This window comes from Aptenodytes forsteri, unplaced genomic scaffold (assembly GCF_000699145.1).
Source record: "Aptenodytes forsteri isolate BGI_AS27 unplaced genomic scaffold, ASM69914v1 Scaffold84, whole genome shotgun sequence".
Classification (NCBI taxonomy): domain Eukaryota; kingdom Metazoa; phylum Chordata; class Aves; order Sphenisciformes; family Spheniscidae; genus Aptenodytes; species Aptenodytes forsteri.
Window position 1 is genome coordinate 3,633,560 of NW_008795492.1, and position 14,476 is coordinate 3,648,035.

Consider the following 14,476-nt stretch of genomic DNA (forward strand, 5'->3'; position numbering starts at 1 on the left):
ACTCCTGGACAGGACTGTTTTGTGGACACGTGAGGAGATGATGCACAGGAAGAAAAGGTTATTCTGTTTAAATCTACTGAGCGCTTACCCCAAATTTCATGTTAGACATGTATTAGATGATTAATTAGATGTTAAATTCCTGTTCTTGGACATAATTCAAACAAAAGGTGTGAGTCTCAAACATTCCTCCATGCATAATTGCAAATATACATTAGAAATTATTATTAAGATGTTATAAACACTTTAGAACACCTTAGAGTTGCACTCTCTAAGAAGCAAGAATTTACTTCAGTTAAGAAACCTAATTAAAGTACTGAAAATACATTGATGTGTTTTAGGAGAATGGAATATTAAACATTTCCTCATTTACCTCCTAAAATTTACCAGTACAAACACTTCCCATTGACTTCTTCACAGACAAATCAATTAGTACCACCATAATCATGCCTTAATCTGTTTTAGTAACAACAATTACTTAAAAAACTCAGGCAAACTATGGTACAATCTAGCAGAAAGGGTAATTAGTCTACATGCGAGTGACTTCAGTAACATTGAGGTTAAATTTTCTGGTAAATCACCTCTTTGCAACACTGCATTATTGGCTGAAAACAATATGCTTACCATAGGACCAGACAATTGAACTATTGTTTCTACTTTCAGCAGTTCTACACCATTGCAGTAAAAAGTTTCTATTGATAACTGGCAGCTTCTCAACAGTACATTAAAACTACAATAACCCAAATTAAATCCAGCATATGAGAGAATTAAAAGGGAAGGTTGAAGTGAAGACTTTTTCCAAACAAAATGGAGGGCCAATTTTAAATTATTGTGGAATTTTTAGCAAATATGTATCAGTTTTTTTTTGCAAATGCGGCAAGCAACTTTCCCTAACGCAAAAATTTTAAATGGTAGTCTTACAGACATGCATACTGTACATGCTCGGAGCAGACTTAATTTTGAAGAGTAAGAAGCAGCCCACAATGAAGCCATCTAACTTCTAATTAAAAAAAAAAAAAAAAAAGAAACTGAGTATAGACATGGACTAAACATGTTCGATCTTCCTTGTACATTCTAAGTTTAAAATCACATTTGAAAAAGACAAAGATATTCAAGAAAAAAGTTAAAATAGATACATATATATATGTACATATGTATGAACACTTACACTCATTATTGAGAGAAAATTATTCACAAAGTCTTTAGAATCAAACAAAATAGCCGTTCTCACCACAGTAACAGCGCAAAGTTTTTTTGAGGCTTAGGTAAGGAATCAGTAACTTGAAAGGCTGAATTTGAAGTAATCAGCTTTAATACAATACATTTTCAGTCATTTGATGGGTTGTAAACAGATCATAGATTAGGATGCAACTGGCTTGGCACAGCCACAACCTCCAGATTTTCACGTTCAACTGCATACTAATATCAATCACATCATATAGGGTCACTGTGGTAATAAACCAGAAAATATTTTGCAAGATCTTGCAGACTATAGACTCTCATGTACAAATACAACTATCAGTAATTTTTAAGAAATTAATATAAGGGCAGGGAAATCTAACTTTTCAGAGTTTGGCTGAACGTTTTCAATATTGTATTTATGAATAGATGTGTTCCATACGAGTCCATCTTGAGCTGGGACCGACCCGTGATCTGCTATAGTGCTCATGGAAGCACATGGCTGCCAATAATTATTCTGCTGGAAAAAAATATTTTTTAAAGGACCTTCATGCATACCTAGTAAAGCAAAAAGAACATCTTAATTATGAGTGTATTGACCCTATAAATCTCAACCTAACCCACCATCTATTGCTCCTCATCCGATGAAAGTGTGGGAGTATTTCTGTAAAGCCACTGGGAATGTTACTTTAGTGTAAGTTTAAAGCTACAACAGTACAATACAGACAAATAAGTGTTTATTAATTTACTAAATGTACTGGTGGAGTAACTTGAGGAATCTTCTTCAATGTGCACATCTGGTCAGCTGGCAATAGTCTAAACACTTCAGAAACCAAGAACTTCTGATTATCAGGAGTCTTCTCGTGTATGCTCTGAAGCTCAGTTGCAGAAGACATTTTTGTTTGCACTACATTCACCACGATTTAAAGATAGAGAACATATCCAGGGTACCAGACGTTTTTTGGGCACCATGATAGAACTCAAAGGTTTAAAGAAAGAAAGAGAGTTATAACATTTATTTTTTCACAGAATTGCCAGAAGTTTTAGCTTTCTACCTCTCTCTTGGTTTCCCCACTGGATGGATAGTTAAATTTAGTCCTCCATCTAAATCATCTGAAGCCTTTAGCTTTTTGCTTCAAACCATAAGCTCAAAACTGAGACCAGGAGTAGGCTGTTGCACTCCCAGCAATCTTAATTTTACATGGGGTAGTTCATTCTCCCTTTGTCTTCATTCTCTTACCTGTCCCCGTTCAAACCCGTGCTACAGGGACACTCGTGCTCTTCCCTTTTACTCTACACTACACAATTACCTTTTTCTCCGTATTTGTCTACCAGCAACTTCCTATACCCTGTGCTGTCAATCCTATGCATTCTGGCACAAGTTAATACTTCTCACCCATAAATGCTTAAGATGGATTTGAACATTATTACTTCAAATAGAGTTTTAACTTGCTTTCTGATGCAAACAATGAAGCACTCAATCACCATTGATAAATGATCATTGCCAAGTTTAAGTTTCAGTCAAATAAACACACTCCTGTTCCTCTGAAGAGGCAGGATTTCAGCCCACCTACCTCACTTGCCTGCCCAGACAGGCTTCCCCCATGTTCCTCCACACCGTTTCTTCAGATCATCTCACATTCAGGTCTACATTCCCAAGTTCTCATCTTTTCTCCTCAACACTACTCACAAAATTCCCTCATTTTCTCAAGGAAATTCCTCATTTTCTTCAACCCCTACTTCCATCACTTCTATATATTGTTGCTTGTTGCTTCTAACATCCTCCTTAGCATCCCCCTCACCCCGACCCCCACGCAGCTCCCAACTCCCTCACCCTCACAGCCAACGGTGAGGAACAGGCCACTTCTCACCACAAGCAAGGGCAACCTTCCACAGGACACCCACAGTTACAGTAAAGCCTCATACCATTTGCTGAAGAAAATCTTTCACTTACTACTAACAGCAAGGTAGTGCTGGCTGGTTTATACAATTGGAAGGCAGAAATAAGAACCCTTAAGGCGGCTGCAGCCCCTGGCCCCGCACGGCTCACCTTGCCCCGGCTCCTCGCCGCCTCTACCTCAGCCCGGCCCCGGCCCGCCACCCCGCGGCGCGGAGGGGAGCTGCGTCACCATCTCCCTCCCGGCCCTGAGGGGAGAGGGGAGGCCGCGCCGCCCCGACCGCCCCCCATCCGCCAACAAAAGTCAAAGGGACAGGAGAGGGACCTCCTGCCCAGAGCTGGTTTGGCCCCGGACAGGCGCAATTGTGCAGGACACTGAGCTAGGAGTAACCATCGCTGCTCCTCCAAATAGAAAGAAAAACTCTAACTAAACTTGAACAGATCCATGAGTGCCCTCCCCCGGGAGAAAAAGGGAATGAAGAAAAAAAAAAAAAGGTAAATCAAAAAAGTAATTCAGTCAAAGTATTACACAGATGCATCTGACTTTTTATTGGGCCAAAACATAGCCTCTCAGCAACTTACCAGCTATCCCAGCTCCATAATGAAGCAGCCAGACCGATGCCTCGCCATACCTCTGGAGTCAAGAAATAGCACATAAAACCCCTGGAGATCAAGACCCAGGAATCTCCGCAGCCAGGAAGACCAGTGATGACAGCTTTGTTTTTCAGAAACAAATGCTGTAAAGATCTAAATTCTATACACATATTTGAAACATACATTAGGGAACAAATGTGGATCTAATTTAAGAAACTACATTCCTTCCCTTCTAGAATTAATGATTTCATTTAAAACAAAGGGAAGTGTACTAAACCCCACAGAATAATGAGGTTTGATGCGGTATCAATGGGGCCAGTTCCTTCTTAGGACACCACCTGTCACTGACCCCTGACAGTTCTCCACCCAAACTTAGTATTAGAAACATTATAGCCCCGCATCCAGCCCCATTTTATTAGCTTACCTAGGTGTTAACTGGTAAAATTAAACACATATAAGGACTAGAAAATGGAAGAACACTATTTTCTTAAGAGGTATTAATTACAGGTAGAGATAAATAACATCCTGCTCCTCAAAATGACAATTTGGGAGGGAAGGAGGGTAGAAATAGTGGGAATATCTATTAACCTTTGTAGTTCAGAGAAGGATATACATGGCCTACTCCAAAGAAACAAGTTTTTAAGGGATTGTATTGTAATGCAATTAAGACCGGTATTTTCCCTGCAGGTATGTAAGTGTTGCTGTTCAAGAGTGAAGTCAGTACCATAAAGATCTTAATGGCCTCGGGGTAGACTCCAGGTGGATTCTCTGCAACAGTGCAGGCCTCTACAGCTGTTGAGCAGAGACTTCCTTGCCTCTTAACCTATACCTCTGACAATGCCTTTAAATGCTTTTGTATCCTTTTGACATCATGACTCTAAGCTCCCTTCCAAATCATGTTATGCCAGTTCTTTAGGATATATAGTTAATAACACCTCCCCCCCAACATTTGGATAGAACACTGTATAAGTTACCTGAATCATCTCCCTAAGAGATGAATATTTTATACAATTTTTCTTTGTGTTGCATATATTCTGAGAACTAAATTTGCAGTTTCTTTGTAGATTTGGATACTCAAGATAAAAGTGATTTAAGTATTTACTACTAAGGTCATGAGTCTCAGAGAAGAAAAGTCTCTGGATCCTTGAGAGCAGAAGAGTTCAGTTACTAATTTCCCTTTGCATCACTAACATCACTGTCTTCTTTCCCACATTTTCGTGTGAGAATGTGATGATATGGCTGCTATTAAAAAACCAACAACTTAATTATACTAATTCTGGTAGTGTCCAAGGTTAGAAATAAAACATTTCACATTTGACGTCTTTAAATTTTCCCCTTTGCAATGCAAGTTCAAGATAGCTCTCACAATCATTTAAAAACCCGCAAATTTTGGCATACCTTCAAACACGTTATTGCATTGTTTAAATGACAGTGGTTCCTACTCTAATGTAAATACAATCTGATGAAGCCTTCTTAATATTCCACTCTTCCACAGCAATAGCTTTAAACTCGCTGATTTGCAGAACTCTCTTCTCCTTCCTCCTCCCCCTCCAAGGGAAACACATGAGGATTTAAATCTTATGACAACAGGCTTGCTTTTCTTGGTTACACTTCACAACTATCTTGAAAGTAGTCCATTGACCAAAAGGGTCTGCTAATCACAGGCTGACAAAAAAAAAAAGTTATATTATGAAGAAAAAAGAAGAGTTCACTAAAAACATTTCAGAAGCTAATAAATAAAACAAACCAGTTCCTAAGAAAATGTCTTTAATTTTCATTTTTATGGAAATACATCTTTTGTTTTTATTTCCATTATACAAAAATGTTAAATATCAAACATTTTCTGAAATCTACCAATGCAGATCCTTTTTTAAACAAATAAAGGGCCGGTGCAGTTAGCATGTTTGTCACAGGTACCAAAAAACGTTTTTACAAAAACCCCACAAGCTGGGGAAGAAGGAGGGAAGAAACATACCAAGACTTAAGAGTGAAAACAGCAATAGATGTGAAAACAAAGAAAAACTACCTCCCAGCAGGAAACTAATGTTTGAGAAACTTCTAAGTTACAGTTTTTTGAAAGGATAAGGTATGTGTAAAGTTGACATTTAGACGAAGACTGGCTGCACAGGGGGTGGGGGGTAGAGAATGGAAAACTGAAAAAAAGATTTCCAGATGAAGTAACTGGTAGAAAGCAATATGAGAAACTGCAGTCCTACCAGTTTCAAGAATGCTGACAGCGTACTGATATTGCCTGAAAAAATAGCTGAAGATTAGGAGATTTGTGGTAACTCCCCTCAAGCACAGGAAACAGCCTAGCATGAAATCAGAGTGCCAGTTCTTTTTGTACATTTCATAGCCAGCATGCCAAAGTAGGTGATCAAAATACATTTAGTCTTGCTTCTTAAATCTAACATCATTTATGACAGCAAGGATTTCACATGATCAACAACGAATCATATACTAGTTAATATACACACAAGTAAAATTGACAGTGATTGTTCAAGAAACAGTTTAAAATAATTAAACTGATTTTCAGGACACATACTGGTTTGTTAACACCACTTTATTTAAATAAAGTATGGCTTCCAAGAGGTGTATTCTCGCAACTGCTTTCAATCAATTCCACTTGTTAAGGCAGTTGTTTCCTACCATGTTTCAGGGACTTCAAAAATTCCAGTGGAACTACTTGTGAGGCTTCCTAAAAGACAGAGTCATGGAACAATATATTTAAGACTTCAATAGACAAACACTGAAAAGAATAAAAATTAAATCAAGAATCTTTTTATTCTTTCAGAGCAAACAAAGACATTTTTTCTCCTCTAGATCTAGATACATTACTGGCCAGTCAATATTTACAAGGGGAAAGGGGAAGACTGTTTATGAGTAGGTACTTTAAAAAAAAAAAAAAAAAAAAAAAAAAAAAAAAGATGTTAATGTTAAGTTTCTTACCCAAATGTTAAATATTATATTTTGCAATTAATTAATATTTTTAATCCAAGTAATTTTGGTTTTGCAATAACTGGGATGATAAAGTTAAATAATCCTATTTTCCCAAGTGTACTTGCAGTTATTCTTGTTTAAGGCAGTTAAGACAGTGAAGAATATTTTCAGCCCAAATTAATTGGAGAAGAAAGATGAATCACACTAATACTGATAAAGTATATTTCCATAATGCCAAATACAGAGCAGGAATTTTATACTTGGAATTAGACAGTCTTGTCATTTTGCATATGCTTGCATGGCCCAATTGCCCTATTGAACTACAAGAAGAAAGCAATTTCCAAGTACAGCTTTTGAATCAGCTAAGAAAGATTTTACTCTACCAAATCAGGAGAAAGGATGCTTTGTATACAATAACACTTTCTGGATAAAAGTGGCTAGAGCAGATATTGAAATGAAGTTTTAACTATTAATATTTGAATATACTTCAATACAGGCAGTGCTCCAGATGACCAATAATTAAGATAGACTTAATTTTTTAATATAGTCTAATCCATTTCTGCAAAAAATTACTAACAAAAGTTGCAACAGAATCAACAATAAATAGGTCAATAAAAATCAAATCTTTTGAGGTTTAAATTCATGTGACCTAAGATTTTTTTTTTTTTTTTTTTTTTTTTTTTTAACAGGCTGCAATAATTACTCACACAATGTAGCAAAAATATCAGGTGAAAACTAATCTGATTGTCACCTGCCTGTGTTTAGTCAGAAATACAATTAAAAGTACTTTAATTCCTACGTATTTTTTAGACAAAGTCTGCAAAAACCCCCTTACATCAACCCTAGGTGAAAAGTCCTCAACCAGCTAAAGAACAATAAAAGCTATGGTTACAAACACCACACAGAACATTGCCTATACTAATGTATACATCAAAACAGTTTTTAGAAGAAAGAAAAAGATTATTTGGGTTTATAATTTGTGTTAGAAACACTATTGATTTTTCAAGCATTACATTGTGAGTTCTAAACCAGATTAAAAAAAAGGAAATTTATAAAATACATAACAGAAGAAAGAAAAAAAAATTATCACTTGGGCAAATCCACAATTTCACACTTTTACAACAAAAACCTACTGTTTCTTCCACTTTCCAAAATCTGCCTCTCCTGAAAGTGAGATTCCTCAAGCTTCAACAACTAGCAGTCCATGAAACGTGAACGATCTGCTCACGGTCCAGTAAGCCTTTCAAATAAGCAAAGGCTTACTCAGAGCATGTGGCAGACTGCAAGAACTGTTAAGGGTGACTATGATCCACCCATCCAAAATGTTTGGAAGGGATTTTAAACACACTCACTTTTCATCACCGTCTTGCCAAGTGTTATCAGAAAAAACCCTGCAGCTAAGTGATTCATAAATGCAAACCAGAAGCTAAAGGGCCTGCGTAAGTTTAAGAGCCCAGTAGCTCAGCACCTGTCTGGCAGCTTACTCCTTCATTGAGTTGTCTCAGAAAGTCAACACATTCTCAGGAAACGTTCTAGAGAGGAAAGGGTTTCAATAGAGTTACAGCCTAGTTATTTATACCAGGGGATATAAAACAGCAGTCTGACTGGGTCAAACTGCACTCAACCTAAAAGAGCACTGTGGCAAGAGGTGTGCCAGGAGTGATGAGGGGCAGGCAGGTAGACTGTCAAAGTTTTGGCTTAATTGTAGAGGTAAATAATATTCTGACAAGATTGAGAAATTCCATTGTTTTCTCAACTTACAGAAATATCTTATCTCACAAGTAACTGTAAATAAGGGATGTTAGTGCAATATTATCAGGATATATAGTCTTAAAGTGCTAATTAAAAGGGCACATACATTAGCTTTCAGGGCAGCAGGTAGGTTTATTAAAACTGGACTCATTTGCAAGCAACAGAGGTTGTCTGATGACACACATCTGGCAGGTCAAGCTATGTACACTCAATTATGCCATGATTCCATCCAATCAAGCTTAAGGGAAAATGACCACATTAAGTTAATCTTACGTTTCATGATAAAGTATTGGATTAACAGGTAAATCTACTCTAGAATCCTACTTCCAGAATTCCTTCAATTTTGCTTACGATATGCAAAACATATTGGGTAGCCTTAAATAGAAAGTCACATTAAAAAAAAAGAGATTAAGAATAGCTAAAAATATTCAGAGACCTTTATTTTAAGGAAGAAAGCAAGCAAGATAGATATCAACTACATCCTGTTTCCTTTGGTTGGTCTCAGGTTGGGTTTTGTTTGTTTGTTTGTGGGGGGTTTTTTTGGTTTTTTGTTTTTACAATTTTTGTATGATGCAATCTTCAGTTTCAATAACTTATTGCAAAAACTTGTAACAGTGACTTATTGCATTACATTCTTAGCAGTCCAGAAAAGTTAAGACATTCAAGAAAACAACTTCAGTTCTGTTCAGGCCTAGGGTAGCTCCAAACTGTTTTTACATTTTGTATGATGCAATCTTCAGTTTCAATAACTTATTGCAAAAACTTGTAACAGTGACTTATTGCATTACATTCTTAGCAGTCCAGAAAAGTTAAGACATTCAAGAAAACAACTTCAGTTCTGTTCAGGCCTAGGGTAGCTCCAAACAGAACAGAAAAAAACCATGCGCACGAACATTGCCCTTACCTGCTGGAACTTGCTCCGTCTTGATCTTTTTGAACTTTTTGGCTCTCTTCTTACCATCTGAAAGGGACTCTGCACAGGAGTCTGTCTGATCATAATCTGGATCTTGGCCTTCTCCCTCTTCCATATCATCAGAACCAGCTTCTTCCTGAATAGGACTCATGCTTCTCTTTCCCACTGTACTGGTACCTGTAAAACTGAAATGTAGAAGAAATATGATTATGAACAAGTAAAGAATAGCTATTACATAGGTGCTAGCTGTTGTACATCTATTAAATGCTTACGAAGGTAGTAGCATAAACTGTAGTAAGTGGTGTACCATGAAATTACATTATCTGGAAGATCTGACTTAACTATAAAATTCTGTAAGTTGGCTATCTAATCCAATCTTACGTAGATGAAAGTATTCGTTCTTTGTACTATAGATGTCTCAGGCTTAGCTGCTACTCTGATGAGATCACTCAACTCAAATGTAATTAAAGCAGTCCTCTATCCCTGCTTAATTTTAATTTTTATTCTCTTAGTTATGAAAGCTCTTGTAAAGCATTCTCAATAGACACTAAGTTATATACAACTGTTAAGCCTCAAACACACAACTTGATATTGAAGGATTCTACATGCTGACTTCATCCTCCCTCCTGGAACTATATGCAGTTTTAAAAGCATTTCTATTACATAAAGGTAGAGAAAACCATCAAGCTCCATATAATAAAATTTAAATCTGGCCTTAAAGTGAAGAGTCATACCATCCAATGGGCTGGTAAAATAAAAAGCACAAAAAATTGCACACTCATTTCTTAGGTAATATTTGAATGAAGCCTGAATAATACAGTACTGAAGATTAACTTAGAGCTCTGTTTCATTCAGCATACATTGAAATAACACTGCATAGATTTCCATTCGACTGGAATGCTATTGTTAAGTTTCCCTGAAAGACAAATGACAATATTAAAATCAAATTAGCATGACTATGAGAAAGAATGCAGTAGCAAAGGGGCTAATTAAAAAAATAGTACCCATTACAAACTTCTAAATATGTGAATATCAGCTACTTAAATGTCTATTTTAATGCTCTTTTAGAACAACCAATTAAAAAAAAAGGTAGTTTTAGACTTACAAACCTTTAGATTTTCATTAAGACTCTACGCATCTAAGCCATGTTCTATTCTTTCATTTAAATAAAAATTAATACTGAGTTATAGAACAAAGCTTTACAAGCTGTTTTATTTTTTCTTCCTAATCAATAATAGCAGGGAATTATGGTGTCTCAATAAGGTTTCAGCTAAAGGACTGTTAAATTTGTCTGTATAGTTTTGGCTTTGAGATGGAATTTTTTCAGCTGAACATTTTGCAATTTAAAACAGACTCTTTCTGGGATGTCCAAAGGCAATAAACAAACATGAAACATATGATTACGCCTCATGCTCTCACTTCCACTTTAGGAGCACAAACACCATTTACTTTGATGAATAGCTGGCTTTTCCTCCAAACATTCACACACAGAAGGCCTCCTTGCATGATTTTTTACAAATCATCATTTCAAGTCACACCGCAACTACCATCAATAAAAAGATGCAAGCCAAAAAGCTGGATAGAACTGTTTATCCTACATACACACTTCAATATTGTAAAACAGGCAAAAACTAGGTTTGGAAAGAAAAAAGGTCTATTGAAGAAAGAGCATTTAGAAAATGAAAAACTACTATATATATTTTTTAAAACATAGTTTAGAAAAGTTTGTAAGAATTCTACTTTTGGGAAAGATATACTGAAAAATACACAAAGAAGAAAAACTCAGGAGCCATAAATTATGATCCCAGGATTTCTTAGACATATTATGAGCGCTTGGCTCTTAGGAGGGAACTTGCACTCACTGTAGGAAGCAGCTCCCCTTTTGAAAGGTCTTATGGCTGGATTTAATTTTTTTCAACTTAGACTCTTGAGAAGTTACTGCAAATGAAGAGAAACAAGTTCTTGACCTTCAGTGCGCATTTAGCTGTGTACCAAAGTACAACATAAAGTTAATTTTAGGTTTTGTGTTCTTCCTGCAGATACCTTAAGGGGAAAAAAAAAACCTACCAAAAAACTGGCAGCACAAAATCCAAAATATATATATATATTTTATAATCAAGAGCTGTTGACTTCTTGCTTTCTCTTTCTCCCAAAGTATTAATTTTATTCTACATTCATTCATTGATTGCATGGATTCTAGATGGCTAAGGCTTGATTTCTTTGTGCCTTATTCTTCTTTGACCTAAAATAAGATTCAAGGACTACAGCAACATTATTTATTCACTTAGCAATAGTAGCAAATCAGTATGGTTGTATACACAAGTTAGAGCACTACTCACAGCAAAGTTCAGTTTTCTAATTATCTCAGCTATTTTGGAGTACGTCCATATTTCTGCCTCAATTTCCATACTCTGTTGAAAAACAACTAAACAAAGTGGAAGAATCGAACAAACTAATATCTATCAGTAATTGTCCAATTCAGATATACTTGTTTAGGATCCTCCACTGCTTGGATACCTGAACCATTTAGAGACAGAGACTTACATCATCCATTAACAAACGTAGCACTTAGTTTCAAAACACACATGTACAACAGTTATCCAGGCAATAATTTTTCTTTTTTAAAAGAATATATTTAAGAAGGTTCTGAAATTTCTCTTGTATATTGAAATGGAGATTGTTCTCATTTTTTAAATAAAATTACTAGCCAAGGTTTTTTTGTTTGTTTGTTTGAAGGGGGGCAGGGGTGGAACAAAAAACAAAACCACAAGAAAAGCCTATCGTACATTGCCAGTTGGCAAATCTACCTAGTGAACACAATATAGCTTTCACATCAGTCAGTGATGATGGTAGGTGGGGTTCTAAGCATCTTCAATGGCGGTAGTTTTCACTGGTCCTTCCTCAACCTCTCCCTTCCGTTGACCTATTTTAATGCCAGCCCAACAGGCAAACCTGACGAGGATGAATGCCACTGGAAGAAGGTGGTAGAAACAGAAAATCTAGATTTTATTCTCAATTTCTATTCCTATTAAGTACAATCCTAATCAACAAAGAATACAGTATTTTTGTTAAATTCCAGCAGTACAACTAGCAACATTAGGACTAGATGAATTAACAGGATGTGGAGGACTTGTATATCACTCTACTGCCAGAAAGAGCACGGACTCCACCTGATTAAACTGCCTGTGAACTTTGTAATGTCATTTCAGCTACTAAACAGCAGCAATCCAACTAGTACTATGGTAATTATTTTGGAATAATCAGCAAGTGGAGCGGAGGCAAAAGGTGGGAAAACAATTAGGATGATGTAGCATTAAACATTTTCTGTTTTGGAAAAGCATGTCCTACTTTTAAAAGGACCGCTTACTTCCATCACAACAGAGCATCATCTTGAATTGGCCTGGATATATACGGACCTCCAACTTCAAGTAAATCTCATTTAAACAAAAACATAAACCCTGTGTTTTCTTGCCACTTCGAACAACATTGTGGGGGCAGTAGTTACTTGACCCATCAAGAAAATCAGTCATTTCAGCTTAAGAGCAGGTGAAATCTCCTGAAATAACACTAGAATACTGGAATACTGTAATAATTTCCTTGCAATATTTATTATCCATATCTTTAATGACTCAGCTTTTCCCAATTCTTATCCTTTATTTAGTAATAAACCACTATAAACAACCATTTCTGTAAAAAGAAATCATCAGCAGAAATACATGAACATTTCAAAAATGTGACAAACTATCTTCAGCAAAATAAAGACATTCAAGGAAGTGGTGCTACAAACAGCACCCTGACTTGACAGAAGCTGCAGCATTCCTGGTTTTAGCTAGAAAACTTGTAAGGCAAAATGACGTATCGCCTTCCTGTACTTCATACTAGTGTAAGTCTTCTACCATTGGCCTTGTTTTATTTTATTCATTCCTAGATGATGATCAGGAAAATTGGAATAAGTACCTACAAGTAGAGCAGGTTATCTAGTTTTACATAGAACATACCCTATTTGGTTTTTCTTGCTATGGTTTAACACTATTTTGCTAAGGAAAAGATCTGAAATCCATGCATTTAACAGTCGTGGCAGTGCTGTCAGGCAGTTATTTGCTAAGCACAACATAGCTGGTACTGTATAAAACACAAGAGGCCGTTGATCCATCTATTTCAAAAGTATATTCTGAATAGTGAACAGCTTTAGAGAAGGGGATCTTATTAACTACTCGAAGTTTTGTCAAATGCATCAGTTTTTCCTCTACTTCTCCATCTGACATTAATAAACAGGCATATTTCCATTAAAATAAATTTTGATATCTAACAGTAGTCATAAGTTATATGCAAGGGGTATACGTTAATTATAAGTGATTTTACCTTGTGACTGCTATTAATACTATTACACTATATTTTCTGAAGAGTAGTTCCTCTGTAATATGGGACTATATTTTCTTTTTAGTAAGACAGGAATTAAAGAACCTTTGTTACATACTTATCAATCTGTCAATTTAAGACAAAAGTTCCTTCCAAGAAATACCCAACAACTTCACTACTGAATGAAAAAGTAGCCAGGATATATTGTCATCATGGAGAGGAACAGCTATTCTGCAGCTGTGCTCCCTGGCAGAAATTGAAGCAGTAAGCTTATTAAATAATAAATAAATAAAGGATGTAGTAACATGAAGCTATTATAAGAGATCAGCTATTGAAGCAGAGCTTATTAAATAATAAATAAATAAAGGATGTAGTAACATGAAGCTATTATAAGAGATCACAGGCTAGATACATCACAGTATTGAGTGTTCAACTATATATGATTCAAATTAATCTGGACAAATATACACACATATGCATGCACACATATATTTGTCCTGATTGTGTCATATAAATATTTATATTATGTTATATTTATTATATTTTATTTATACATAACCATTTTTATATATAAAAATATAAATAAATATTTTTGATATATCTCTGTCTGGAAACAAAAGGAAAATGTTCATCCTGAGTGAACTGAAAGACCACAAGGTTTGCAGTTCCATGTTATACCTAACCAGATTACACTTAAGAGGAAACATTTACAAAAGATTAGTTGACAGGAGAACACAATCTAACTGGTAACAAATAAAAATAAAATTAAGAAAAACATGTACGTGTAGATGAGGCACTTAGGGACATGGTTTAGTGGGCATGGTGGGGGTGGGGTGACGGGGGGG

General features: G+C 35.9%; 1 protein-coding gene across 1 annotated transcript in view; it reads right to left on the reverse strand.

Annotated features, from left to right (window-relative positions):
• Nucleotides 1–5,417: 5,417 nt before the first annotated feature.
• The window catches only part of PARN (poly(A)-specific ribonuclease), a 70,398-nt gene continuing 61,339 nt past the window's right edge, over nucleotides 5,418–14,476 (reverse strand). Inside the window, exons 22-23 of the mRNA XM_009281650.1 lie at nucleotides 9,264–9,457; nucleotides 5,418–6,365 (exon numbers count right to left, since the gene is read on the reverse strand). Of these exons, the coding sequence (XP_009279925.1) occupies nucleotides 6,313–6,365; nucleotides 9,264–9,457 (247 nt within the window). The 3' untranslated portion in view covers nucleotides 5,418–6,312. The remainder of the gene's footprint in view (nucleotides 6,366–9,263; nucleotides 9,458–14,476) is intronic.